The following is a 27667-nucleotide window of genomic DNA, read 5'->3' as shown; positions in this document are numbered from 1 at the left end:
CCACGTTGGGTGTTGAGATTACTTAAGTAAATAAAACCTAAAAAAATTTAAAAGTATGTTTTGAGAAGTTTCCTAAGTTTTGAAATGACTGTATAAAAATATCCTTAAGCTGAATGATACTGTATATTGATCTCTTTCCAATTTACAGTATGGTAACTCACAAGACTCAGAACTGAGGTGATGGGGGAATTAAAATGAGTAGGAATGAAGACACACTGAGACCTACATGAAGCAAAGGGAGAAAGCTCGGTTCTAACCAGCTCATCTCTGGACACATTCAGCTTTTTTTTTTTTAAATATTTTATTTATTTATTTGATAGAGACACAGCGAGAGAGGGAACACAAGCAGGGGGAGTGGGAGAGGGAGAGACAGGCTTCCTGCAGAGCAGGGACGGGACTCGATCCAGGACCCCGGGATCATGACCTGAGCCAAAGGCAGACGCTTAACGCTTAACGACAACCACCCAGGGGCCCCTGGACACATTCAGCTTCCAACCTTATTTTCATCCTTGGTGATTTTATATTTAACCAAAAAACAAAACAAAACAAAACAAAAAACCTGCTATCCAAGTATCCATGAAATAGGTACTTTATTTTGGATTCTAGAATTGAGCAAGACCAGAGAGCTGAGAAAAATGGGGCCAGTCCCCAAGAAAAAGTCAGCAACACAATTGCTTAAAAAGTCAGGGCTATGAGAACACTTGTGAACAGCAAACTGCAAGCTAGGCTTTTCCCTCTTTCTATATGATGTGGGCAGTGTTTTTCATTAGAAATTGTCATTCAGTTTCAATGCCAACAGCTGCAGAAAACCTGGAGTCCAGAAAAGAAAAGAAGTAATTGTAGTCACTCCGATTAAGAACAAAGTGGTGCAATCCCCAAACATGAAATCGGGGACAATATAACTTAACAGAGACCCCAAATGCCAATCTCAGGCTGGGATGCTTCTGTTACATGGCATCATTGCTGTGATGTAGACAGAAGGCGGGCGACGGAGCCCAGCGCCCGGACTCCCGGGCACACCACACCGCGGTACGTTTCCGTCTGTGACGTCCAGGGAAGTCATAGCGAAGTCTGCCTTGAACCCCAAAACTGAAGAATAGAAATATACATCTCTGCATTTGGGTTGCAGGAAAATCTAGAACAACATGCAACAGCCGTCAGAGGCTGAGGAGGGTTGGTAAGTGCGAAGGTGAATGGTGTGGCCAAGTCACAGATGATGAAAAGGCAGCAGAGAAAGGTGAAGACATTCTGTCGTCTTCCCGTGGAAGAGAACAAATTTGATCCTCGAGCAACTGGAGACATTCAAATGCGTGGGGAGGGATGGAGACTAGCTGTTGTCTACTTGTATTGAGAATTAGAGCAAAGAAGCTGTATGTTTTCTTTAAGATTTTATTTATTTATTTGAGAGAGAGTGAGAGCATGAGATGGGCGAGGGCCAGAGGGAGAAGCAGAACCCCCGCCGAGCAGGGAGCCCGACACGGGAGAGGCCGACACGGGACTCGATTCTTGGGGCCCCGGGATCATGACCTGAGCAGAAGGCAGACACTTCACCGACTGAGCCACCCGGGTGCCCAGCTGTACATTTTCTGAAAGGTGGCGTTACGTGGGCCCTTACGCTCTCAGGAAAAGACACGTGAGACATAAGAACATGTTTGAGCAGTAAGTTGTGGACAATCTTCCCTTTAAAATTATTTTTAAATTATCTTAGATGCAGAACTCCTCCAATCAGATACTCACAGGTAAGGTAACTTTAAATTTAAAGTCCCGCTCAGTCCACCTGACAATATAACTATTTTGTAGGCCTTGATTCTCCTTCTTTAATTCTTAATTTTCCCCTTTGCAAGATAAGGTTGATATGATTAAATCCAGGTGATATAGTAACAGCCCAGTAAGTAACAGCAACTCATGATGATGATTTGACTAAAAGGTTATTCTAAAAAGGCATAAGAATAAAATAAAATTTATTAAAGGGATATTGTACACATGGATATGGACATATTTTCTCAAGTATTTCAACAGAATAGCAATGCTAAACTGTGTTTAATTTCCTCATGTATAAAAAGATGTGCCGAAAGATGCATGCCTCATCAGTTTTAATTTTATTGGGTATGGCCATATGTGACACCCTTCTCTAGAAAAGCAAACTGCAAAGCGTCACACAGAGGGTACAGATATCCTAAGTCACTCACGCAGTCGTTTCTCCAGTCTCCTCTTGAGGAGAACTTCAAGCCTTTGCTCAATTCTAAACATTCAACAAAATGCTTGGACCTCTTGGGAAATAAAAGTACCAATTTCTTTGTTTTTCTAGAACTAACTTTCTGTTTATTAATGTAGTCTGTTATATTTCTGACCCAGATTAAGCCCTTTGCTAAAGGGACAACTTACCTCAGTCTGAAAAGAAAGGATTCTACAGTGTTTTCAAGTATTTTAGAATATTTGCCAGTTCTGATAAAAAGCCATTATTATAGAAAGAGTAACATCATTGTGAGTGTAGACAGGCACCACATGGTAGATTCCTCTCAGGAGAATGATTTCTCGGGTGTGTGTAATCCCGGCATGAAATGAGGATGGGAATAATTTGCCTTTAAAATCCTATGGATTGATTAAAAGGGAAAAGATGCTAAACTAGATGCCAGTTTTCTGTAAAGATGAATTTGTGCAAGACTGCTTTATGCTCTGGGAATACGTGAGCCTGGCATTGGCCGACTGCACATTTTAACATTTTATAGCACTAAACAAATGATGGGAGAAAACTGGCCTATTCCATTGGTTGAAAGAACCTGCTGATACTTAAACATGGGACCTTTTTACAAAAGCTGCACCCAGAAATCTAGTTAGTGTTCTGCTTTTCAATTTGAATGCATTTTTCTCTTCCATCAACACAGATTCCTGCTGAAAACCAGTGACTATATAAATAAAGCTGCTGTGTTCTGGACCATCTAGCAGTGTCGAGTAGATTCGAGAAAGTACTAATGGTCGTCCTGGCACGTTGCCCTCAGCTAAATTTGTGTTCCAACGTTTGACTTCCACCTCTGCCGTCACCATGATTCCCAACCCCGCTCCAGGACCATGTCACAGCTAGTCGTAATCCAAAGTCAGGGTGTTTTCTCCCAAAGGCAAGCCTGAGGGGGCAGCCACCCAAGGGACCTGAGGTCAGAGGCACTGGGATAAACTCACACTCACCTGCCCTGACACCTCCTCGACGTGCTCATGAGGGTTATACTTTAGACATTCCTGCCAGAGGGAGCATCTCATTGAAGGTCTAAACTCAAGTACTTGAGATCCATTCTCAGAAATAGGTTTCGAAGCGGAGAAGAGAAAGGAGAGCACTGGACAAGAAGGCCTCCGAACAAGGGAGCGGAAAGTGGCCCAGGGCTGCTGGGGGCCAATGGTTGGCTTCTTAAAGGTAAAGGGTTAACGTTGCCATTCGAAGGCCACCCCTCGAGAACCTGAATTTTCTGCCTTGGCTCACTGCAAATTGCTATTTTTCAGGGACAGCTTACCTAAGTCAGAATTAGATTTGTGTTTTTACTCATATAGACTCCTCTCTAAATTTCAAAACATTTCACATACTCCCCAAAGAAACTCTTGCTACAATAAATAAAAACAAAGGTTTGGGGTTTACAGAATATTCTGGGGTTTCAGTATTTTTCTTAGCCCAGTTCAAACCAAAGAGGTTATAAATATCCAGAACCATCAGTGGATAAATTATAAGGAAAACATCGTCGCCCCCAGCTATTTAAGTGACACTTATCACAGATACATCCCATTTATGAGGTAGTCGGATTCCTCAGACGTAATGGGACGAGCTTTCTTCAGTTTCTGTTTCACCAGGCGTAGGCGGCACGCCACCATGAGGAGCAGCAGCGCCGTGATGGCCAAGCCCAGGGCCAGGGGTAGAACCGCACCTGTGAAGCGGTTAGAAATGAACAGGGCAGGTCAGTGAGCAGCCACGATAGAGCCACAGTTTACTGCACGGTGAGCACTTTGCAGGCACTGTTCTAGTTCATCTGAACAACTCCATTACGTACGTACTTGTACTATCGCCATTTTACAGATTAAGGTGCGGAGATGGAGTCATGGGTCTGAGAGCACCTGGTTTGTAAATGGCAGGTGTAGTTCTCAAACCCAGGCTTCTTTCAAACCAGATTCTGTACCGGGTTCCTACAACACGTGGGTAGCATCAGTGGGCACCAAGGTTGTAGCTGGATCCCCCTCAGCCCCCCCGTAACAGACTCTGAATGGACAGCGGTGAAGACATGGCGGCCACAGGAGCGTTTTCATCGTAGTCACAGATGATATTTGTGGATCCATCCATGATCATTCTCTCAGAATAAGTATGGACTGATTCCTGACTTCTTGTAGGGTTTTAAGAAATTTATTTTCTTTTCTAAATCCAGAGAACCTACCCTCAGCCAGTAAGATCCACTGATGAGAGCCAACTGCAAACTGTGCTGGTGTAATTCTGGCGAAGGGTACTTGAAGAAAAACATCTCTCTCATTCTCCTTCAAAGGGTCTCTCCTGGGGGTTGCGTCTTAGACACCCAGACGAGAAGCGAGAAGCAGCCTTTCAAGGCCAGCAGAAGTCTGGAAGGGACAGGGTGTGTCCCGGGTGAGTCTTCCTTATCAAGCTCAGCAGGCTCTATTCTTAGTCTGATCTACTCTGGAGTCAGACCAGGCTTGGAGACGATATGGCGGAGCTACTTTTAGCCGCAGGGGTCTTGCCAACTCGTGGAATTAGAGGGATAAAAATGCCCATCGCATAAGCTGATTCTATAACCTTTCATCTCGTTCCTTTCTTCACTCATGCAGGGTTCAGTCAGAGCTATGTGCCTGACACTGAGCTCAGTGCTGGTGACCAAAGATGATAAGCCCATGCTACAGAGTCCCGGCACTGTTCTAAGTGCCTTTTTTTTTTTTTTTTAAAGAATGATATATTTTTTAAAGATTTATTTATTTATTTTAGACAGACAGAGAGAGAGAGAGAGTCTTAAGCAGACTCCAACACAGGGCTTGATCCCACGACCCTGAAATCATGACCTGAGCTGAAACCAAGAGTTGGACGCCTAACCGACTGAGCCACCCAGGCACCCGTACTCTTCTAAACGCTTTATGGTATAAATCATTTAATTCTCAGAACCACCATTTGAGTTGGTACTATTATTATATCTATTTTGCAAATGAAGGAACTAAGATATCAAGAATGAAGTGACTTGTCTGAGCTTGTAAGATCAGTGGTGCAGCGAGGACAGGGTCCCAGGCAGGGCAGCTCCAGACCCAGCACTGTACAGAACTTCTTCAAAAGGGAAATGAGATCATGATTTGATTGACTTCAGGTCTGGGTAGACAAATATTTAAGTGAAAAAACACCATTAAGTACTATAATTACTGTGACAGAATTAGATCAGAAGTGCTGATGTAAAAGGAGTGGTTTGTGTATCCAGTTCATAGGATTTTTTGCTCCAGTGGTTTAAATGTATGATGGAGCTCCTTTGGGGTGGGTGGGGGAGATAAATGTATTTTCTGACATTTTTGGATTGAAATGCCTATACATGATTCAGGTAGAATTTTCTTTAGGTTTCTGGAATTTTTTTTAAAGATTTATTTATTTGAGAGAGAGAGGGCGAGAGAGAGCACGCGCCCATGGCGGGGTGGGCAGAGGGAGAAAGAGAGAGAGAGAATCTTAAGCAGACTCGCTGCCGAGTACGGAGCCGATCTCATGACCCTGAGATCATGACCTGAGCCGACATCAAGAGTCAGATGCTTAACTGACTGAGCCACCCACGTGCCCCATAGGTTTCGGGATTATTTGGGCCTAAATATGTGAGAGTCCTTAGCGTCGAGGTCCTGGTTGCAGCCACAAAGGGGATGAAATCGCCAGAGAGAAACGGAGGAGGACAGAAGGAGATGCATCAGAGAAGTGGCAGTGCAGCCAACGGACAGGGGAGCCTCGGAAGCACAGGGAAAAGACTTTCAAGGAAGCACTTGGCTGAACGAAATGCTAAGAAGAGGTCAAGTGAGGTGAAGCCCGGAGAGGCCAATGGACTTAGCAATCAGAAATTCTTTTCAGGGAGACTGAAGATTGAGGGATGCTATTTTGTTTTTATGTGTTGGGAGAGATCTGAAAGTGTCTGCAGCTGTTGGGGGAACCAGCCAGTAGAGAAAGAGATTAAAAACACAGGAGAGTTGGGGCGCCTGGGTGGCTCAGTCGTTAAGCGTCTGCCTTCAGCTCACGTCCTGGTCCCGGGGTCCTGGGATCGAGCCCCGCATCGGGCTCCCTGCTCCGCGGGAAGCCTGCTTCTCCCTCCCCCACTCCCCCTGCTTGTGTGCCCTCTCTCGCTGTGTCTCTCTCTGTCAAATAAATAAATAAAATCTTAAAAAAAAAAACAAAACACAGGAGAGTTAATTAATGATGGAGAAACATACCTGAGAAGATTAGAGCTTGTATCAAGGTCAGGGGGGAGACTGACCTTGGAAAGAGGGGACACTTCTTCCTTTAGTACTGAAGGAAGGAAGCGGGGGGGGGTGCAAACGGACGGGGGTTCACGTCTCGGGATGAGTAGCTGAGGACGCCCACTCTGCTTGTTCAGGGCAGGGAAGGGACTAGAGGCGGCCCTTCTAAATGTGTGTGATTTTGCGTAAGGATGAGCACCGGTGCTTAGGCCTCAGGGAATGGGGCTGTGCTTGAAGATCCCCATCCCAGGTCTGGGGTGCAGATGCAGCTATGGGTAACAACAGAGCAGACATATCATCTCGGGGAACTTTCTGTTTCCCAAGTCAGAGATGAGCTGGCTAAACTGTCAAATTGATTTCTGTTTAATGCTTTGAATACAAGGAAAATGAAATCTCCCATACAGAACTTGCTACGATACTGCAAATTATTCCAGACTTTTCAATACTCATTTGGCATGGTTTCTTCATTGTCTTTAGTTTGGGTATTTGGAGATTTAACATTTTCTAAACCCTTGTAAAACACATCATGATATAATTTTCTCAGGAACCAGCTAAGGAGATGAATTGGGTATTCTGCTCGTATGAGTGGGGGTGACGTTCATAATACATGACAACTGGAATGGGCAATGGGCAGTTAGAACGGAGACTCTTCTGCATACAACCAGGCATGGGAGCCGGGCAGGCCTGGTTTCCCTTTACGTGTCCATGGGCGACAGGGCCCTTTTTATTCAAATATCTGGGGCTGGGGTAAGTCCAGCAGGCCTGCAGACTGAGCGGCATCTAGGTACTTGAGGTCTGGATTATTCTGGCCATCTGTTGGTTAATGGTTATACTTTAATGTTTTCCAGATTTTACAAAGAACACTCTAGGGTAAAAAGAAAGCCTTCTCCACGTTCAGATCTATAATTTAAGAATCATCTTTTGTCCTCCTGAATCTTCTTTTACTAATTAGTTCATGGGATTTAGGACTAAAACCTACTTTTCTACAGAACTATGTCGAATGTGTTTTCTTTCTCCTTAAAAACCACCAAAATCATGGAATTATGGTATTCTTTTTGTACTCACTAAATATTCCCTCAACCTCCAACACTCTTTCCTCATTCCTATTGTCTTGGGTCTTCATCGCGCAAGCATGCTGGAGAGATTAGGTACTCTAAGATCTTTACTCTTGTAGTATAACTAACTCAAACATGATAGCCACCATTTATCTGGCTCATTATGAGCCGTGCAGTGTGCTAAATGGTTTCACTGCTCCACTCACCCTCCCTAACAACTCCGAGGCAGTGAGAGTTGTTATCTCCATCTTACTCATGAGGAGACTGGGATCCAGAGAGAGAAAATCGCCCACCCCAGGTCATAGAGTTTAGTGGTGGAGCAAGGGTCTGAACCTTGGCATCACATTCTAGAGCTCGAGTTCTTTTTTTTTTCTTTCTAATATTTTATTTATTTATTTGTCAGAGAGAGAGAGAGCACAAGCAGGGGGAGCGGCAGGCAGAGGGAGAGGGAGAAGCAGGCTTCCCGCCGAACATTGAGCCCGATGAGGGGCTCCATCCCAGGACCCTGGGATCGTGACCTGAACTGAAGGCAGACGCTCATGGACTGGGCCACCCAGGTGCCCCTGGAGCCCGTGTTCTTAACCCCTGTGCATGAGTATTACTCTTCCCACAGAATGTTACACCTGGGAGGGGATATAATGATAATCTAGTCCCATCAACTTCTAGAAGAGGAAGCCGAAGTCCGAAGATGGAAGTTACTAGTTTAAGAGCCCAGCGAGGCAGCATGATGGAGGAAGGGAGAACTGCACCTTCTTCTGACCCACAGGTCCTGTCATGACTCCAGCAGCTGCATCTGATACCTGCAGCTGGAGGATCTGGGATTCTGCAGATGTCTATACTCTGCAATGAATTTCCAAGTTACACACTTACCTGTTTCTGGGGCTGGGTGTCCCCCTCCTCCTCGATCGCTCTTGGACTCAAAAATATAATTTTCCTCTTTTCTGTTCTTCCCTGAGGAGCCACGATCTACAGGAAACAAATAGAACGTATACTGAAGGTACAGCAGAAACTTCAGGAAACAGACATGGAAAGACAGCCTTATTTGTTTTTTTAGGATGGATCTCAAGGACTTACAGAATTTATTTCTCTAGTAAACCTAGGTCTGTGATGGATACTAACACACTGGACAGCTCACGTGACCGGTTTAGTAATGCGGAGGATGGGGCTAGAACAAAACCGTGGGCAGAGAAAGGGAAGAGGCAGAAGGCACCGGAAGTCCAACCGGCGCCCTGACCCTGGAGGGTGAAGGAGAGGCCTTGGCTCGAAAAGTCAAGGGTAATCTCTGGACTTCATACGACAGAAAGCAGAAGCAGTCCACAGAGGTTTTTCTTTAAAAAAATGAACTGTAGGGTGCCTGGGTGGCTCAGTTGGTTAAGCGACTGCCTTCGGCTCAGGTCATGATCCTGGAGTCCCGGGATCGAGTCCCGCATCGGGCTCCCTGCTCAGCAGGGAGTCTGCTTCTCCCTCTGACCCTCTTCCCTCTCGTGCTCTCTATCTCTCAGTCTCTCTCAAATAAATAAATAAAATCTTTAAAAAAAAAAAAATGAACAGTAAGCGGGAGCCTGGGTGGCTCGGTTGGTTAAGCGTCTGCCTTCGGCTCAGGTCACGATCCCGGGGTCCTGGGATCGAGCCCCACACTGGGCTCCCGGCTCAGTGGGGAGCCTGCCTCTCCCTCTCCCACTCCCCCTACTTGTGCTCTCTCTCTCCCTTTTTTATTTATTTGAGAGAGAGAATAAGAGAGAGCATGAAAGAGGGGAGGTTCAGAGGGAGAAGCAGGCTCCCCGCTGAGCAGGGAGCCAGACTCGGGGCTCGATCCCAGGACCCTGAGATCATGACCCGAGCCAAAGGCAGATGCTTAACCAACTGAGCCACCCAGGCGCCCTTAAATAAATAAAATCTCAAAAAAAAAAAAATGAGCAGTGAGCATACAGAAGGCGCTCAGACACACTATTTGACTTTCTTACCTCAACCCTACTTGGCAGGTATTCATTGCTTCATGTGTTCTGGTTTGGTCAGAGAGGCTTGGCACCTGCCCAGGTTCTTTCGAGTAGTAAGTGGGTCACAGGGCTGGGGTTTATTTATTTATTTTTATTTACTTTTTGAGAGAGAGAGTGTGTGCAAGCGAGTGGGGGCAGGCGGAGGCGGGGAAGTGCTGGGAGGCACGGAGGGAGAGGAAGAGAGAGTCATAACCAACTGAGCCACCCAGGCACCTCAGGGCTGGGATTTAAACCCAGGTGTGCCGAACTGCTTGTTGGTGGAAACCAGCCCTTGTGATGTAATAATGTGCTGCTAATTGCCCACTCTATTCCGTTATATTATTGAGAGCAAATAGTGAGAAAGATCAAATCTTAGGACTTTTATCCCAGGTCTGATGAGCCACGATTTTACCATTGTATCATCTCCTATCTAGGAATTGACGACATTTGTGTGCTTTATTACACTGACAATATAATGAATAACGAGCTAGTGGAGTTGCCCTCCTGCTGTGATCTCAAGGGAGATTGTGGGATAATATAATTCTCAGTGACAATATATTAGAAATGATGAACTGGCATGAGGAATTTTACTGAGAAACAAAACCAAATTTTAAAGCTTCTTTACTCATAGGTCATCAACAGGTACGTTCGTAACTCCTGCAACTGAAATCAGGCTACTTAAATGTAGTATTTATAAAATTCTTTGTAGTTTGTACTAAGGGATATGCCTGGATTTACTAAGGATCACAAAAATCAAGAGGAAAATGGAAAATTGTGAAATTATTGCGGGTACCTACTAGAGCCAGAAAGCCATGACTTAAACCGATCATAGCAGCCCCGGGCTAACGCTGTTGAAGAGAAGGGACTGCAAATACATTTAATTTCTTTAAGGCATCCTTGACGCTCCTTTTCACTCAGCCCCGCCAGTCATCCATCTCAGGACAGTGCAGACCCTGTCTAGGATCCCCTGTGAAATATCCCCGACTGTGGCCCCTCTTCTCTGTCCTCAAGGCCACAGTCTTAGGTGTCTGTCACCTTTAACTCAAGCACTGCAAGAACCTCTGCCCCGGGCGGGGTGTGTCTGCCAAGGTTCTCACCCACACTCCCCAGTGTCCGTGCCAGGAGGCTGGCCCACATTTGCTCCCTCCATTCTGCTGTGCTTCTCCATGTTACTCTAAAAGGACCCATCCCGGCCACCTGCATATAGCCAGTAATGTGAGCTGTCCTCCATAGACTCCTGGCCCAAAGAGAATGAGACACATGAGTAAGGCATAAGCACTTTCTTGTAGGCCAGAGAATCAGATTTACTTTTCAAGTTGATTGCTACTATTGTCCACTTGACTGTGGTGGTGTAAGGCCCGCTCCCACCCAGAGCCGTGAGGGGAGGGAAAGGAAGAGGGGCAGCCGGTGAGAGACTATACTCACGGACTAAGGGGTGGCTGCCTGGCGCTGTGGGGGCCTGGGTCCCAGTAGGATGGGGACAGGGACTACTGAATCTAAGCCATTGGGGCTGGGGGAGCGCTGAGGCCATTGAGAACCTGGGCTGTCCTCCACGTGGCAAGGTGATTTCGACCCCTTGGGATTTTGTGGACCAATTAAAAATTCAAAATGATTTTGGGGCCAATTTGGGGTTGTCAATTTTTTATTTTCCCAAGACATTGAAAGAAATGGCCATTTATGAAGGCCATTGCCTTTACTTCATTATAAAGTGAGGAAATGTGTAAACCCACAAAACATGAAGAATTTAATCCATAAAAAGGACAGCTCTTTAAATGGAGTAAGTTCAGCCTTATAAAAAAGACTGCTTTGTCCTTATTTTTCTCATTTTTGCCATGAATGCATGAAAGCTTTATCATGGGTGGGTACTGATCCTTCCTCGACTGGACTAAATTCGGTTACCCTCCTTCTTGACTCCGCCTGTCCGGGTGCCTCAGCAGGGCTTTCGAGGTCCTCTGTATTGCCCTCAATTCTCGATAAACACCCTTCACTTTGGGTAGCTGGGATCCCCTGCTTCAATAATTGTCATTCCCAAACCCATTTGCTCATGCAATTAATTAGAACCCTGTTTTCCATGTATTCAAACTCTTTCTGCCCACTGTTCAGAGCACAGTGCAACGTTCATGCCTGTCCCAGGTAGGGCCGCCTGTCCACGAGGCTCAATGGGTAAAGAGCCGGCAAAAATGTTTCAACTTGATTTCTCTTAAAATTACAAGAACACAATGGATATGATAATAGTGAATCTAGCCTATGTTATATTACTCTCTATTCCAACACAGTCATAAAGCATAGTATTTGTTTTTTTTAAGGGCCCATGAAAGTTACAATGCAGATCTACAAGTGGCCAACCCGACTTCTCTAGCACCCACAGATCTCTTCCTTCGGAGCTTCTAATGCCCTAATAGAAAGAACTGTATAAGCAGGTCTTAAGGGAATTGTAGCTGTTTCCTATCTCTGTAGCTAAGAAAAAAGGTCCTTGAACTCACGGTGAGGCTTGTGGCTGAAGCCATCGTCCCACTGGGGCTGGTATTTAGACACTAAGTTAAATTCTGGCCTTATTACTTATTAGCTGTGTGACCTAGTCTCAGTGTCTTCAACCATAAAATGTGGCTAATGATTTCTGCACACCACCAGGTTGCTATGAAGACCCAAGACATGCACAGTGACAGGCACTCAGTAAGTCCTCTCTCCAATAATAAATCTGGAAGTGGGAAGATCACATGGCTGAGAACTCATGTCCTACTTTTTAGAAATAATGAGCCAGGAATAAAAACATCAGAATTTACCAACCTCCTATTCTTTCCAGAGGATTAGCTAGTTTGTCTTTTACCCAATGGAAAAATATAAAATAACTACATTCACAATGCCCCCCTGCCCCTGTCTCTTTCCAACAAAGATGAGAGATTGCTCACTCTGATTCTGAGCAGGAACTCGGTACTGGGGCCACCACTGCACTGTTTTTATTTTTTTTATTTGCACTGTCTTATTGGCTTGTTGCTCTCTTACCCGAGTTTCCTAGTGAATGCCACTGCCCTCGAATGCTCCAGCAAAAAGTCATCAGGCATGAACAGCTACTGAGAGACCTAGATTATATTTACATATGGTGTCTCACGCAATCCTTGTAGCCACTCTGTGAGAAGATACTATTATCCTGCAAGGAAATGCAGTTCAGAGCAGTTAATGACCTGGCATCTAGTAACTGGTGGTGCTGGAATTAGAACCCAGGACTGATCCAGAGCAGGAGCGTTTCTACTCAACCATACTGTTCTCAGAGCCACAGATCCAAGAACTTAGAGTTGATACCGTACTTATTTACTCATATCTAGAGTAATGTATATCTACCATATTTATTTACTGAAACCAAAATACCTTGACAAAAATCACAAATTTAAATATTTCCTTAGGAAGTCTGAGACAAAGCTCTATTAAGGATGCAGCAGAGAAAGAGCTTAATTGTACTTAGAAAGGGGATCTTGCCTTGGAGATGGGTTCATGTGGAAAACTGGACAAATTCATTCTGCATCTTCAGTTGTCAACTTTGAAGAGTATTTTCTTAGCTGTCCTCAGGGAGGGATCAGGCAGGGAGAGGGCAGTGCACACAGGAGACTTAAGACACAATTGCCACAGACTCTAGAATTTCCAGGGGATTTGCCCTGCTCGAGTCGGTATTTGAAATGTGAATTTCTGTTTTCTACATTTCAGGGAGGAAGTCACTGTCATTTCCCAGACTGTCTGATTCACTTTGCCTAGACGCCAACGTATGGCACACCACAGAGAAGCCCTTCACTTCCTCCTGTCCTATGGTAGGCTCTCTCCAGAGTGGCAAGTCAAAACAAACAAGACAAAGATGGCATTTGCTTCTGCAAATAGCTTATTTCTAATGACCCTTTTACATAGTTAATGTCTTAGGAAATTATTTTGTCCCTTTTCTGAATGACATATTGTGCTATGTGTACATGCATAGCCATGCATTCACAGCAGGAGTTGGAAGCTGGATAGAGTTGTTTTAAATTCATTTTCAGTCACCACAGAACATGCAGGCATGTTCTGGAAGGAAGGTGGAAATACCAGCTGGAAAAGTGGCTACAATACGGGCCTGCCTTCCAGAATGCTCTATGGCTTCCTATGACCACCTGCCGACTGACACAGACAACAGAATTGTTCTTTGTCGCTATTCACTGGCAGAGCACACTGCATGGCTGCAAAGTGGGTAAGAGGGAGCTGTCTTCAGGAAACGTTCTGGATTGTACTAGGATAAGATCCATCCATTTCAGAAAACGGTTGATTCCTGCTATCACATTGGAGCATTAACAGGCTATTCAGCTCTGCTGCTTATCAGGCTTCAACAAATTCAAACTACCTTCCCAGAAATGTTGTTTTATAGTTTCGGGATATTTTCTCAATAAGAAAAGAGACACAGTCCAGCACAATGAAAAGATGAGGGCGCCTGGGTGGCTCAGATGGTTGAGCGTCTGCCTTTGGCTCAGGTCATGATCCCAGGGTTCTGGGATCGGGTCCCGCATCGGGCTACCTGCTCAGCGGGGAGCCTACTTCTCCCTCTGCTTCTCTCTCTCTGTCTCTCATGAATAAATAAATAAAATCTTAAAAAAAAAAAAGATGAAATACCCACGAAAAATACAGGGCACATGAAAAAACCTTTTTTTTTTTTAGATTTTATTTATTTGAGAGAGAGAATGAGATAGAGAGAGAGAGCATGAGAGGGGGGAGGGTCCGAGGGAGAGGCAGACTCCCTGCTGAGCAGGGAGCCCGATGCGGGACTCGATCCCGGGACTCCAGGATCATGACCTGAGCCAAAGGCAGTCGCTTAACCAACTGAGCCACCCAGGCGCTTAACCAACTGAGCCACCCAGGCGCCTGAAAAAACCCTTTTGAATACTGTTTATAAGGATATCCTCTCTGGATAAAACACCTTCCACACTAATGCAAAGGTCACAGTTGCTCACTGCAGTTACCACCAGAGAGAAGCTGAAGGGCAAGGCTTCAGCACGTTTAGCGGGGATGTGAGAAAGTGCAGGCAGAGCCCCCTGTGTCCATACAGAAACCGCGCATTCTCCCAAGTCCATGCTTCAGTCTGGATCCTTAGGGCATCTGGTTGACTTGCTGGGCTGGACATGAATTCTCAAGTTTCAAAAACTGGACTCACTGTGAACGTGGATATACCACTTTTCTAGCACTCTGCAGTGCCAGGAGTCAGATTTCTTTCCTCTGGCTGGGTCAGATAGAAGAGGACAGCCTTGTTCATGAGTGGCGTGACCACCCAGGGAACAGGCCCTGCAGAGGCAGGCATGTCTAACAGTTCAGCCATTGAGCTCCTGCGTGCTGAGCACACAGTCTCGACCCGCGGTGCTAAGTGCACGGGGTATGCGTTCCCCGTGTAACTGAGCATCTGTACAAATCCTTGGTTTGATCCTTAGTAACATGCTTTGGAGAAATTCCTAATTGTGAGATAACTGAATCAAGGCACATGCAGATTTAAGGCTTCAGACCTGCCCTCTAGAAGATTGTACTAAATTTTTAAAAAAGATTTATTTATTTTAGAGAGAGCACTCGCAGAGGGGAGGGGCAGAGGGAGAGAGAGTCTTAAGCAGATTCCCCACTGAGTGGGGAGCCTGATGCAGGGCCTGATCTCAGGGACCTGAGATCACGACCCGAGCAGAAATCAAATCAAGAAGTCGGTCGCTTCACCAAAGGCGCCACCCCAGCGCCCAAGATTGTACTAATTTTAATCCCACCCAAAGTGCATGAGTCTTGTTTCTCTGTGCTCTGTACATTAATTATTATATTTTTTCACCTTGCTAATGTGACAGATGAAAAACTGCATTTCATCACTTTCAGTACTACATGATCAGTATTAATCCTAGTATCTCTTTAACAAATCTTCAATGAGTTAAGTTTCTTTTTTTTTTAAAGATTTTATTTATTTCTTTGACAGAGAGAGACACAGCGAGAGAGGGAACACAAGCAGGGGCCGTGGGAGAGGGAGAAGCAGGCCTCCCGCCGAGCAGGGAGCCCGATGCGGGGCTCGATCCCAGGACCCTGGGACCATGACCTGAGCCGAAGGCAGACGCTTAATGATTGAGCCACCCAGGCGCCTTGAGTTAAGTTTCTTTTATCCTCACAACATGTCTGTGGGGGAAGGAAGTGGCAGAAAATTTAACTTGTCCATATGTATTGTACTAGCTGATGATCTTCGCAAAACCCAGGCACAGGTTGCCAACAGTGGAGCATTTTAAAATCTATTTATGTTATGCTGGGTAGAGCATACCTTACCTCACATGAAATTGGAGGCTGGGGACGCTAGTGTGGTGGTCTCAGGGAGGGGGAGGGAGGAGATAGTTGCTGTCTCAACAAACCGCATGTTGTGAGGGCCCTTTCAAACATTTTCAAAGTTCTGGCCTTTTCTTCCCACTTTCTTCAGCCTGGACTTTCAAATATTGTGTTTTCTTTCTTTACCCATCCCCCACCTACCTCCCCTCTAGCACCCATCAGTTTGTTCTCTGCACTTATGAATCTGTTTTTTTTGTGTGTTTGTTTTTAAAAAAGTTTTTGTTTTTGATGGATTGTAATAGCACATGAATATACTCCTGAGAAAAATAAAAGTTTTGTATACCTAACATGTTCCTAATTTTGTTAAAAGTGAATAAATGTCCAAAAAACTACTAGAACTGATAAATGAATTCAGTAAAGTTGTGGGATACAAAATTAATATACAGAAATCTGTTGCATTGCTATACATTAATAATGAAATAGCAGAAAGAGAAATTAAGAAAAAAATCCCATTTACAACTGCACCAAAAAGAATAAAATATCTAGGAGTAAACTTAATCCAGGAGGTGAAAGACTTGAACTCCGAAAACTATAAAACACTGATGAAAGAAACTGACACAAACAAATGGAAAGACATTCCATGCTCATGGACTGGAAGACCAAATATTGTGAAAATGTCTACACTGCCTAAAGTAATCCACAGATTTAATGCAATCCTTATCAAAATACCAATAGCATTTTTCACAAAACTAGAACAAATAATCCTAAAATTTCTATGGAACCACAAAAAATCCCAGTGTTGTAGGATTGCCAAAGCAATCCTGAGAAAGAAGAACAAAACTGGAGGTATCACAATCCCAGATTTCAAGATATATTACGAAGCTGTAGCAATCAAAACAGTATGGTAGTGGCACAAAAATAGACAGATAAATCAATGGAACAGGATAGAAAATAAAAAAAACAAACCCACAACTATATGGTCAAAGGAAGCAAGAATATACGATGGGGAAAAGACAGTCCTTTCAATAAATGGTGTTGGAAAAACTGGACAGCCACATGCAAAAGAATGGAACTGGACCACTTCCTTATACCCTGCACAAAAATAAACTCAAAATGGATTAAGGACCTAAATGTGAGATCTGAAACCACAAAACTCCTAGAAGAAAACATAGGCAGTAATTTCTTAACATCAGCTGTAGAAACATTTGTCTAGATAAGGAGACATCCTTAGGCAAGGGAAACAAAAACAAAATTAACGTATTGGGACTACATCAAAGTAAAAAGCTTTGCACAGCAAATGAAACCATCAATAAAATGACAAGGCAACCTACTGAATGGGAGAAGATATTTGCAAATGATATATCCAGTAATGGGTTAACATCTAAAATATATAAACAATTTAATAAAACTAACACCAAAAAACCAAAAAACAAATGATCTGGTTAAAAAAGGGCAAAACATCTAAATACACATTTTTCCAAAGACGATATATAAATAGCCAACAGACACATGAAAAGATGCTCAACACCACTAATCATCAGGGAAATGTAAATCAAAACCACAATGAGCTATCACCTCACACCTGTCCGATGGCTAAACACAAAAAACAAGTAATACAAGTGTTGATGAGGACATGGGAAAAAAAGAATCTTTGTATACTGTTGGTGGGAATGTGAACTGGTAAAATCACTGTGGAAAGCAACACAGGAGGTTGCTCAAAAAATTTAAAATAGAATTACCATATGATCCAGCAATTCCATTACTGGGGTATTTACCCAAAGAAAACAAAACACCAACTCAAAAAGAGACACGAGCCCCTTTGTTTATAGCAGCATTACTTACAATAGCCAAGATATGGAAGCAAACCAAGGGCCCCTCCATAGATGAATGGATAAAGAAGAGGTGGTACATATACACAATGGAGTATTACTCAGCCATAAAAAAGAGTGAAACCTTGCCATTTGCAACAATGTGGATGGACCTAAAGGGTATTAGGCTAGGTGAAATAAGTCAGACAGAGAAAGATGAATACCACACGATTTCACTCACTGAAATTAAGAAACAAAACAAAGAAAAAAATGAAACAAAAACAAAAAAAAACCAGATTCTTAAATACAGAGAACAAACTAATGGTTACCGGAGTGGAGATGGGTCGGGGAGGCGTGAAAGAGATGATGGGGATTAAGAGCACACGTATCAGGAGGAACACTGAGTAATGTATAGAATTGTTGAACCACTCTATTGTGCACCTGAAACTAGAACACTGTACATTAATTATACTAAAAAAAAGTGAATAAATGCATGTACATATGCATATAAAGTGAACAGAAAAAAATGCAAAAAAATATTAATGGTGAATTTTGCTAGATGGTTTTAATTTTTTTCTTTATATTTTTCTGTACTTTTCAAATTTTCTACAGTAAATATGTATTACTTTAATCATTAGGAAAAACAATATATGTATTTTGAAGAATAGCTGGGCTTTTTTTATTTTTTAAAGGTTTTATTTATTTATTTATTTATTTATTTATTTGACAGAGAGAGACACAGCGAGAGAGGGAACACAAGCAGGGGGAGTGGGAGAGGGAGAAGCGGGCTTCCCGCGGAGCAGGGAGCCCGATGCGATGCGGGGCTCGATCCCAGGACTCTGGGATCATGACCTGAGCCGAAGGCAGACGCTTAACGACTGAGCCACCCAGGCGCCCCATAACTGGACTTTTAATCTCTCTGCATCTGTGAAACTCCATTCTTTACATCTTTATAGCCAAAGTCAGAGGCTTATTATCAAAAAGGACAAAGCAGAGATTGCAGAGACATTTCAAATTGAGTGCTGGCTCCCATGAAGTGGTGGTGCAGCCTGGAGTATTGCTTTCAAAGAAGTTGTGAGGCTGAATCCTCACCGCCCGGGAGCCAGCACTGGGATCAGTCTCTGGCCGGGATGAGGGCACAAGCATCGGACTATGGATCGTTCCGGAAGCACTCCCCGTGTTACACAGGGGCTTCAAGGCCGTCTGGTTGAAATCCCTTCATAACTGCTGAGGGAACAGGTCCGGAGTATGAAGAAGCTTGCTCAAGGCTCTAAAGGCAGAGCCAAGACTGGACCTAAGTTAAGGAGACGTGGGCTTTGGTCTCCACTCTGCCGTCAGCTGATCCACTCACCCTCGCGTGAGCCTCTCTACCGCAGAGTCGCAGTGGGAGTCCATCGGTCCTGGCCTCCGAGAACTCAGTCCTGTCCGCCAGCTCCTCATCCTTTCAGCCCTCCTGCCCAGAACCTTGGTCTCCCCTGACTCTGGCCTCAGGGAGCCAGACCTTACATTCGGAGAAACCGGACTAAAACAAGGCGTGGATGCACTGACTGAGCTGCCCAGCAGATGGCAGTACGAACAAGGAAGAGACCCAACGCAGGGCTCTGAAAGCGCCTAAATCTGAGCCCATCGCGGAATATTTTGTGCATGGATCTGTAGAGGCACTTAAAATCTAAACAGTAGATAAACAAAAGATTGGAAAGAAATATACCAAAATAGTAAAAGCTGTTTTCAGTAAAGTGTGGTGTTTTAAGTCATTTTCCTTTTTTATTATTTGCATCTCCTGCAATGAACAAAAAATTGTCATCAAGAAGTTATTAAAATAGTGACAGATTATTTCCGTATAATGTAGGCAGAGTTGGAGTACTGAAAGGACATTTACAAAAGTGTACAGAAATGGGAGATTCTATATTTCTGTCTATGTCATCAACAAATACAAATGTGCAAAAATAAATTTAAGATGATAGAATGCTAATGCTTCAGCAGTGTGAATATATTTAAAAATCTATTAGCCTTATTAGAAAGAAAAAATTACAGATTTAGTTAAATTGGGGACAAAAACACTGAAATACTGGCACATGAAACCATTTCCATATGATACATTTTCTTCACATTCACTTGCTTAGTGTAAAGAGGATTTACATGAATACATAGGGGTTATGCTGCTTCATCTCAAAATTAACACTTAAAACCTAAAATTTAACACTTAGGGCATTTGTTTCCTTAATACAGGTGTTGAAATTGCCTAGTTCTAGCTTACTTACTAATAAATGTACTGGTATCTCTGGAGTATGTATGAATGTATTTAGTAGGTGTTCTTTACTATAAATAATCAGTGCAAATAGTTTTTTTTCATTTTTGGCCAAATTCTTCATTTTAACTCTCTTCTTTCTTGTATTTCCTTAACACTCTTCAAATATAACCTGAGTTTTGGGGCACCTGGGTGGCTCAGTCATTAAGCATCTGTCTTCGGCTCAGGTCATGATTCCAGGGTCCTGGGATCGAGCCCTGCATCGGGCTCCCTGCTCAGGAGGAAGCCTGCTTCTCCCTCTCCCACTCCCCCTGCTTGTGTTCCCTCTCTTGCTGTCTCTCTTTCTGTCAAATAAATAAATAAAAATCTTAAAAAAAGACACAAAGTTAAAACAAAAAACAAATATAACCTGAATTTTGAAGCCAAGCGTCACTATAGAACATGAGGCTGTTTCTGGAGCACCTGCTCAGCTCCTTACCTGGCATCACAGGATCGGTTTGACTCTCTGATCCCCAAAACATGGAATGATTCCTCTTCTCCGTATTTGATAATGCTGGTGGCTGGTTTTGGACAGTGACTTTCTGGGACTTTTCCAAGAAGGAGCTTCCTGCTGCATCTTTTCTTGGTCCTGTGGTTCTAGGCTGGGCAGTCACTGTGTGGGTCACCATCTTCTGGTCAAGGCTCACTGGAACACGGAAGAGCTACTGTTAGTTGTTGGGTTTCTTTTCTGAACTGTAATTAAAACCACTAAATTTGGTGGGGTGCCTGGGTGGCTCAGTCGGTTAAGTGGCTGGCAGACTCTTGGTTTCAGCTCAGGTCAGGATCTCAAGGTCATGGGATCAGCCCCATGTTGGGCTCTGAGCTCAGTGGGGAGTCTGCTTACCTCCCTCTCCCTTTGCCCCTCCCCCCCTCCTCTTTCTCTCTCTCTCTCAAATAAATAAGTAAATCTTTAAAAAAAAAACCCTAAATTTGCAGTAGATTTAAAGTCATGGATATTTGGGAATAATAACCATCTGAGGCATGTCAGAGCCCCATAAAAAACTCCTCTCCCTTCAAATGGGTAACCTGTTTTCTCTTCTTCCAATAATTGACTTTCTAAATGTCACACATAAATTGACAAAAACAAAGCTTAAACCTAAGGTTGAGAGATTCTACATCTTTCTTCAAACCAGAAGCTTCACTTTACACTTTCTGAAGCTTTTCTTCTTTTTTGTGGTGCCCTTCTATGTATCTGGATGACATTATAAGACGGATTTATAGTCCTGATTTAGGCACATCCCAGTACATCATAAATTTTCAAAATACATTGATCAAAATAAAATCTTAACTCACTTTATTGTCTTTAAAAACCATATTCTACACAGCTTTTTTAGGATGGGGAAGAATCTTTTGGAAAACTGAAAGCAATTTTCGAAAAATGTAAGCAATATAAAAAGTTTGACATTTATAACTCAGATTAAGACTCCTAGTAAATGCTCACCTAATGTAAGGCATAGCTTATTCACATGAAGTTATTCACATGCAGTTATAGCTAAAGTAGAAAAAGAGCAATCCTGAGCTTGCATTTTATTATGAGGATACAGACATCTCTTCTCCCGCCTTGCCTGAAAAGGCCATGCAGTGGACTCACGGTTTTGGCAGAAAGCCTCATCAGACCCATCAGGACACTGCTCCACTCCATCACAAGCCAGGGTGATGTCAATGCAACAGCCATCATCACAGAAGAAGTGGTAGCGTGAGCAAACCTTCAAGCACCCTGTTTACAAACAGTCTCAGGTCACGGAAGCGTGGGAAAGTCAACATTTCACTGCATTCTAGTCACAAAGACTAAATGTACCATGAAATGCTTTGGGGTATAGAGACGCAAATAATGGGGAAACACCCAGTAGTGTTAGCTGGAGCAACATGTTTCGAGAAAGTGAAGGATGTCTCCTTGACCTCCTGGCTTAATTCTGAGGCATCACCACGGGCTCTTCTCTCAGGGCCATTCTCCAGGCCAACCCTGCGTAAGAGGTGGGAGCAGGGAAGCAGCAGTTCTGGTCTTCTCCATCCAGCCCTGGGTTTGCTCCCTCAGGGGTCTCCCTCTGCATTCCTTTGTTCAGCCCGTCAGCTCTGTGGGCAGCCTAACACTCTTACCTGGCCATGTTCTATTAGAGACACCATTTTATGTCTCGCTATGTCTCGCATTCTTGTTTCCTAAGTAATAATTTTTACAGAGATTAACTTTCTACTACTGAACCCTATTTGTTGACTACCATACATCCTTGGTGTTATAAAGAATAAACAAAATCTTTAGTCACCAGCTGATATGAATTTATTTTCTTCAAATAACGAAATTGTCTCCCTTTTGGAGCCATTAGGGGTTTTTAATCTACAGTGTAATTCATAGGAGCTACTTGTATTTTCTTGAAAGGCATTCCCCCACTCCAGATTAAGCCAACTTTACCAGACTTAGCTATACAACAACTGGGTGACTTTGACACTGGTTAATGCAGTGTAAAGGTTATCAGGCTAGAAGTAGCTCTTAAGGAACTCCATAATTTTCCAGGGACAGAAGAAACTAACAATTCTCTCAGGACATGGGAGAGTAGTAGATAATGATATTCTACTGAAACAAATGGTTGAGCATAGTATACAAGCCCAAGCGAAATCTTGGATACATACTCCATTGGGAAGCAGTTAAATTAGGTCCTGGGAAAGGAGTCCCTCTGGGTACAAGGCAGTTTGAAAATACCTTGATCCAGGAAGAAGAAGAGAAGAAGTGGTGGTAGAAGCTCCTGAGAAAGAAGAGGAAGCAAAGAGCCTCAGCGATGACTGAGACTTTGGGCCCAGAAAGGGGAATCTGCTTCTGTTCCAGGAAAGGAGCTTAGAGGAAAAGTGAAGGGGAACTGGGGTTACCCTGAATACCAAGTAGGATATAGCTATTGCTCACATTTTTAAGTTCATGACATAAAAATCCTAAATATCTCAAGGTTTTTCTTATTCATTGGTAGTTTTGGAGACAGACTGGTATCTGTAACTTATCCATTTATTTCTAGATTAGTGGTCTCTAATTTTTTTTGACCGTGCATCTGATCAATACATATAGTATTGTATACTATGTGTGTAGTGTAGTAAACACACAGCTCCATCTATAAATAATATGCATGTACGACTATACTAACATATTAAACATGTTATAAAATATACTAAAAATGTAAAGGAGATTAAAAATTACTAAAAATGCAAGTTCAGGTGTCTTCTTTTCCATCCCAAAAATGTCGATCTCTGGGGGATCCTCTTTGGAGACCACTAACCTAGATCATATTAGAAGTTTTTGTTGGCTTGGCATTTGAAGAGGTTATTTTCCCCCAAGCTTGAAAACATGCAGGCTCTATACCCAGAGTCAACCACATTATTATCACATAACCAGGGGGACATGCTTGTCTGCTTCCCCCAGAAAATGCACCCTTGGTTACCATTAGAGCTGGGTTATTAACTGCAAGACCACTATATATATAACAGAAGGGAGAGAAACACCTCTCTAGCCCCACTTCTGGTTTTCAATGTCTCTATGTGGTGTGTTTTATTACTTTAATTCATAGTATGTTATTCCAGTCTAGCCAGAGAGTGATTCCAGATAGCAGTTAATAACACAGCCATTCTTTTTTATTTTCTATATGAAGTTACATACATAACAGCTATATCCAAGTGGCCTTTCAGTAATCAAAAGTGATTCACGTAACTTTCTGCCACTTTGAATACATTTTATTATCATCTCGGAGAAAGGCCAGAAATGTACAACTGGTCATTTACCTTTGGAGCCCTGGAAAATTGGTCTGAGTAAATAAGCCAGGCTGGTGCAGCGTTAGTCATTGGCTTAGACCTACACTTACATCCCTTCCTCCCCCCAGGCACCTTGGTTGTACAGAAGCAATCCCTTTCCAACTTCTGTAGGGATAGCAGGGTATTCCTGCCTTCTTCCCATGAGCTCTTTCCTCCAAGAATCAGCACGTGACTCGCTCCTTGCCCAGGTGAGCCCTGGATCCCAGGGGGACAGCTGTCTGGGCTCAGCGGTCCTGCACAGGGAGTGAGTGGCTGGAGCCGAGCCCGTGTTTCCAATGGCCCTGGTGCATGCCCAGCACGCCAAGGTACCCCCAAATGTTTTCTTTTTTCCAAGTTTTTTTTTTTTTTTTTAAGTAATCTCTCTACCCAGTGTGGGGCTGAAACCCACGACCCCGAGATCAAGAGTCACACACTCTTCCAACTGAACCAGCCAGGTGCCCCTCAAAACTGTTCTGAGTAACTTTCTGGCTGTCCCTAGGAGCTGCACTAAGTCAGCGGCCCTGCTGGCATCTGGGCTGGATCAGAATCCTGGCCCGGACGCTCCTCGTGCTTGCTGTCAGGGCTTCAGAGGGCAGCGGTGGGCAGGAGCTTGGTGCCAGCCAGTCCCCGGGCAGTCACCCTCCTTCCTCACAGGACGCTGGAACCTTGGCTGGACGGGGAGTCAGCCAGCCAAATTCGGAATGCTGCTTGTGTTCTCTGTCCCTGCGGAAGGCAAATTATCAAGGTTGCCAAGTTCTCAGGATTCTAAAATCTCGCTTTGTTTCCCACATGCACATTGACCTATGTCGGATGGAAGACAAGATTGGTGACATACAGGCATTTTCCAATCTTTTACACTTATTCTTCCAGCTGCTGGCTTAATTACCATCTAATTACTGAGTTGTCAGGGATGGCAAAGACATGCTGTGGGTTTACTAGAGCCGAGGCTAGCGACTGTGAAGGCTCGCTACGTGGGGCCGGGGCCGGGTCTGTGCAGCATACCACCGTCCGCCTGGTGCCTAGCACAGCTCCTGGGAGAGAGCCCCGAGTTCCTGCAGACACAGAGTAGCTGCGGACCGAAGGGCAAGACCCTCAGATACACACTTATCTCTGCACTTCTCCAGAAGTGAGTTGTGGGGGGGTTCCCTCTGCAATACCTCTATATTTTTAGTGCTCTCAAGTTCAATATGTATATTTCTTAAACTTGATGAGCTAATCTTAGAAACGTAGATGTTTGGGAAAGTAAGAAACACAGATAAATGAGGAGGGCGAGTTTATATTGTGCAACAGATTATGAGAACAATCGCATATATGTAAAGCTATATTATGAGAGTATCTGCGTGATGTGTCCATGAAAAATTTTAAATAGTCCTTTTAAACTGACACATGCACAATTTAAAAGGACTATTAAATTTTTAAATTTTAATTTGTTTTAAATACGCTTCTTAGCTGCACTCTCTGAACATACATATCAAATAGACCGCCTTTCTTTGAACAAGATCCTCTCCTAAAAAAACCACATGATTGTCTTTTGTGAAAACGAGTCAGGAAAGATGAAGAATCTATAGGGTCGTGTGGCTCACACAGTCTATTCTCATCCCCTGGAGCCTCCTCCACCCCAATCCAACAGTGCCATGAAGCCCAAAATGTAATGGAGCCTATTTTTGTTGTCATATTTTTAGAAAAGACTCTTATTTAACAACAACCAAAAACAGAATGGAAGAGGGGCGCCTGGGTGGCTCAGTTGGTTAAGCGACCGACTCCTGATCTCAGCTCAGGTCTTGATCTCAGTGTGTGAGTTCAAGCCTGTGTTGAGCTCCATGCTGGGCGTGGAGTCTACTTAAAAAAAAGAAAAAAAAGAAAGAATGGAAGAGCCCATGAGATGCAGTCAGAATATAAAATGCCAGTGTAATACCATTCTTCTGTGAATAGCTGGTATCTACCAGGCACCGTGAATGCAAGGGAAGGACCTTCCCCTCACCTCCCCCGGAGAAGGCCGCGGGGAGCACCGTCACCGAGACGCTGTCGGAGCTTCTCTGCCCGGCGGTGTCCGTCACCGTGAGCTGAAAGGTGTATGTTCCCTCTTGTAAGTGGGACAGCTTCAGGGTTCCTGACTGAGGTACCTGACACCCAAACAGGAAACAGCACATTTAGTTAAGAGAGCTGCGGCATGGGGTCCAGCGTCATCCATTATCCCTGGAGTAGTCCCAAGACTCGCCTCTCCACTCCTGGTCCAAGGATGTGAAATACTAAATCATACACTATTTTGGCAGTTTGCCCCACTTGGAATTCACGATCCTCAGTGTTATCTGGGCTGACACTATCCTTGACTGACAATCCTTCACTTGTCCTTAGCAACCACTGTTCCCACCCTGTAACTCCTCCAAGCTCCACACTCGATACCTGGTGTCTTCCTTCTCAGCAGATGACGTCATCTGCTTTGAGAAGAAAATCAGGACTCTAATTATGGCCGCGAGTATGGCTCCTGCACTCACCCCATGCTGGGAATGCCCCTCTATCTGTACCTGGCATCACCTCCTTTCCCCCACCCGTAAGATGAGCTGTCCTGCCTGCACTCCAGGCCAATGCTCCATTCAGGCCCTGACCTCTTTGCTCTCTGCCCTCAGAACACTGACCCATCAAGTAACTTCTCTTTCAAATGGCTCTGCTATCACTATGCTCAAGTTACTCTTGACCTAAAAACAAACAAAACAACAGCAAGTAAAACACCCTCCACTCCAAGATCTTCTCCAGCCATAAATCATATCTCCTTTCCATTTCAACTTACCTTTTCAAAACCTGGTTCATGTTGCACTTGCTGCTTCCATTCGCTCGTTTCCCATTTATTCTTTATCCCACCCATCTGCTTTCTTTCCTCACCATCCCCTTGAAACTGCTGGTAAAACTCACTAACAGATCTAGCAAAGGTCACGGGGTTGTCAAGGTCAGCGCTACTCGCTAGCCTCACCTTGCACCAGCTCCCCTCCACTGGCCCTCTTACTGTACTTTATAATGTGACCACTCCTGGGTTCTGGAACTCCCGACTTCCCGGGCTTCTGTTTCTGTGTCTGAGTTTCCCCAACTATTCCTTGCTGATCACCCTCATGGACTTCACTTCTGCTCACTTCCTAAACCCAGGGCCCCATCTTGATCCTCTATTCTTCTCATGCAACTTTTCTTTTTTAAATCTTTTTTTTTTTTTTTTTAGATTTTATTTATTTTTGTGAGAGAGAGAGAGAAAGAGAGCATGAGCGGGGGAGAGGGGGCAGAGGGAGAAGCAGACTCCCTGCTGAGCAGGGAACCCGATGTGGGACTTGATCCTGGGACCCCAGGATCATGACCTGAGCTGAAGGCAGACACTTTACCAACTGAGCCACCCAGGCGCCCATCTCATGCCACTTTTCAAGGAGCCTCCTGCTCATGGCAAGAGCAATAGCTTCTGAGGCTCAGTTCTACGTTGTGATTTTGGGAGTCATTTTTGGATGCTCAATCCAACTACTATATATTTTCAGCCCTCCCAAAGATACTATAATGGTTTAATATCCTATTTTTCTAGGAAAAATCCCTTTTTGCTTAAGTGAACTAGTCTGGATATCGGCTACAAATGAATTCTGACCATTACACGGTTTATTACAGGGATGCATCAACGGACTTGAAAGTACAGAGAGTTGCTGCCCTGTTAGAACTATCAGCTGCTGGTTTGTATTCATGAAATCCTAGAATTGAGATTCCTGCACATGACCCTGGCTTCGAGGCTTTTTCAGGACTATGTACACACACAAGCAGAACGCTTTACAATCACTCAGAGACAATGTAAGGAGATACAGCTGTTGCCACACTTTAGGCTGCTCAGGAATCAATCACCAGAGCTCCTGTTAAGCACAGATTTCCCAGCCCAGCCTCAGAGTCTGAGTCAGAGGGTCTGAGCGTGGGATCTGGGAATCTGAACGTAACAGGCACACACAGATGATACAATGGAAGAAAATGAGTGAAGTGGTTAAGAGTGGAGCCTGGCATCCAACAGAGCTGGGTTGGAAT

General features: G+C 44.0%; 1 protein-coding gene across 1 annotated transcript in view; it reads right to left on the bottom strand.

Moving 5' to 3' along the window:
- Positions 1-355: 355 nt before the first annotated feature.
- LRP11 (LDL receptor related protein 11) overlaps positions 356-27667 on the bottom strand; it is a 46384-nt gene continuing 19072 nt past the window's right edge. Inside the window, exons 3-7 of the mRNA XM_028103419.2 lie at positions 25611-25752; positions 21456-21581; positions 20304-20510; positions 8379-8474; positions 356-3908 (exon numbers count right to left, since the gene is read on the bottom strand). Of these exons, the coding sequence (XP_027959220.1) occupies positions 3754-3908; positions 8379-8474; positions 20304-20510; positions 21456-21581; positions 25611-25752 (726 nt within the window). The 3' untranslated portion in view covers positions 356-3753. The remainder of the gene's footprint in view (positions 3909-8378; positions 8475-20303; positions 20511-21455; positions 21582-25610; positions 25753-27667) is intronic.

This window comes from Eumetopias jubatus, unplaced genomic scaffold (genome assembly GCF_037043125.1).
Source record: "Eumetopias jubatus isolate StellerSeaLion01/CBP00866 unplaced genomic scaffold, mEumJub1_p1.0 scaffold_6, whole genome shotgun sequence".
NCBI lineage: Eukaryota > Metazoa > Chordata > Mammalia > Carnivora > Otariidae > Eumetopias > Eumetopias jubatus.
This window is presented reverse-complemented; position numbering and strand designations above follow the sequence as displayed.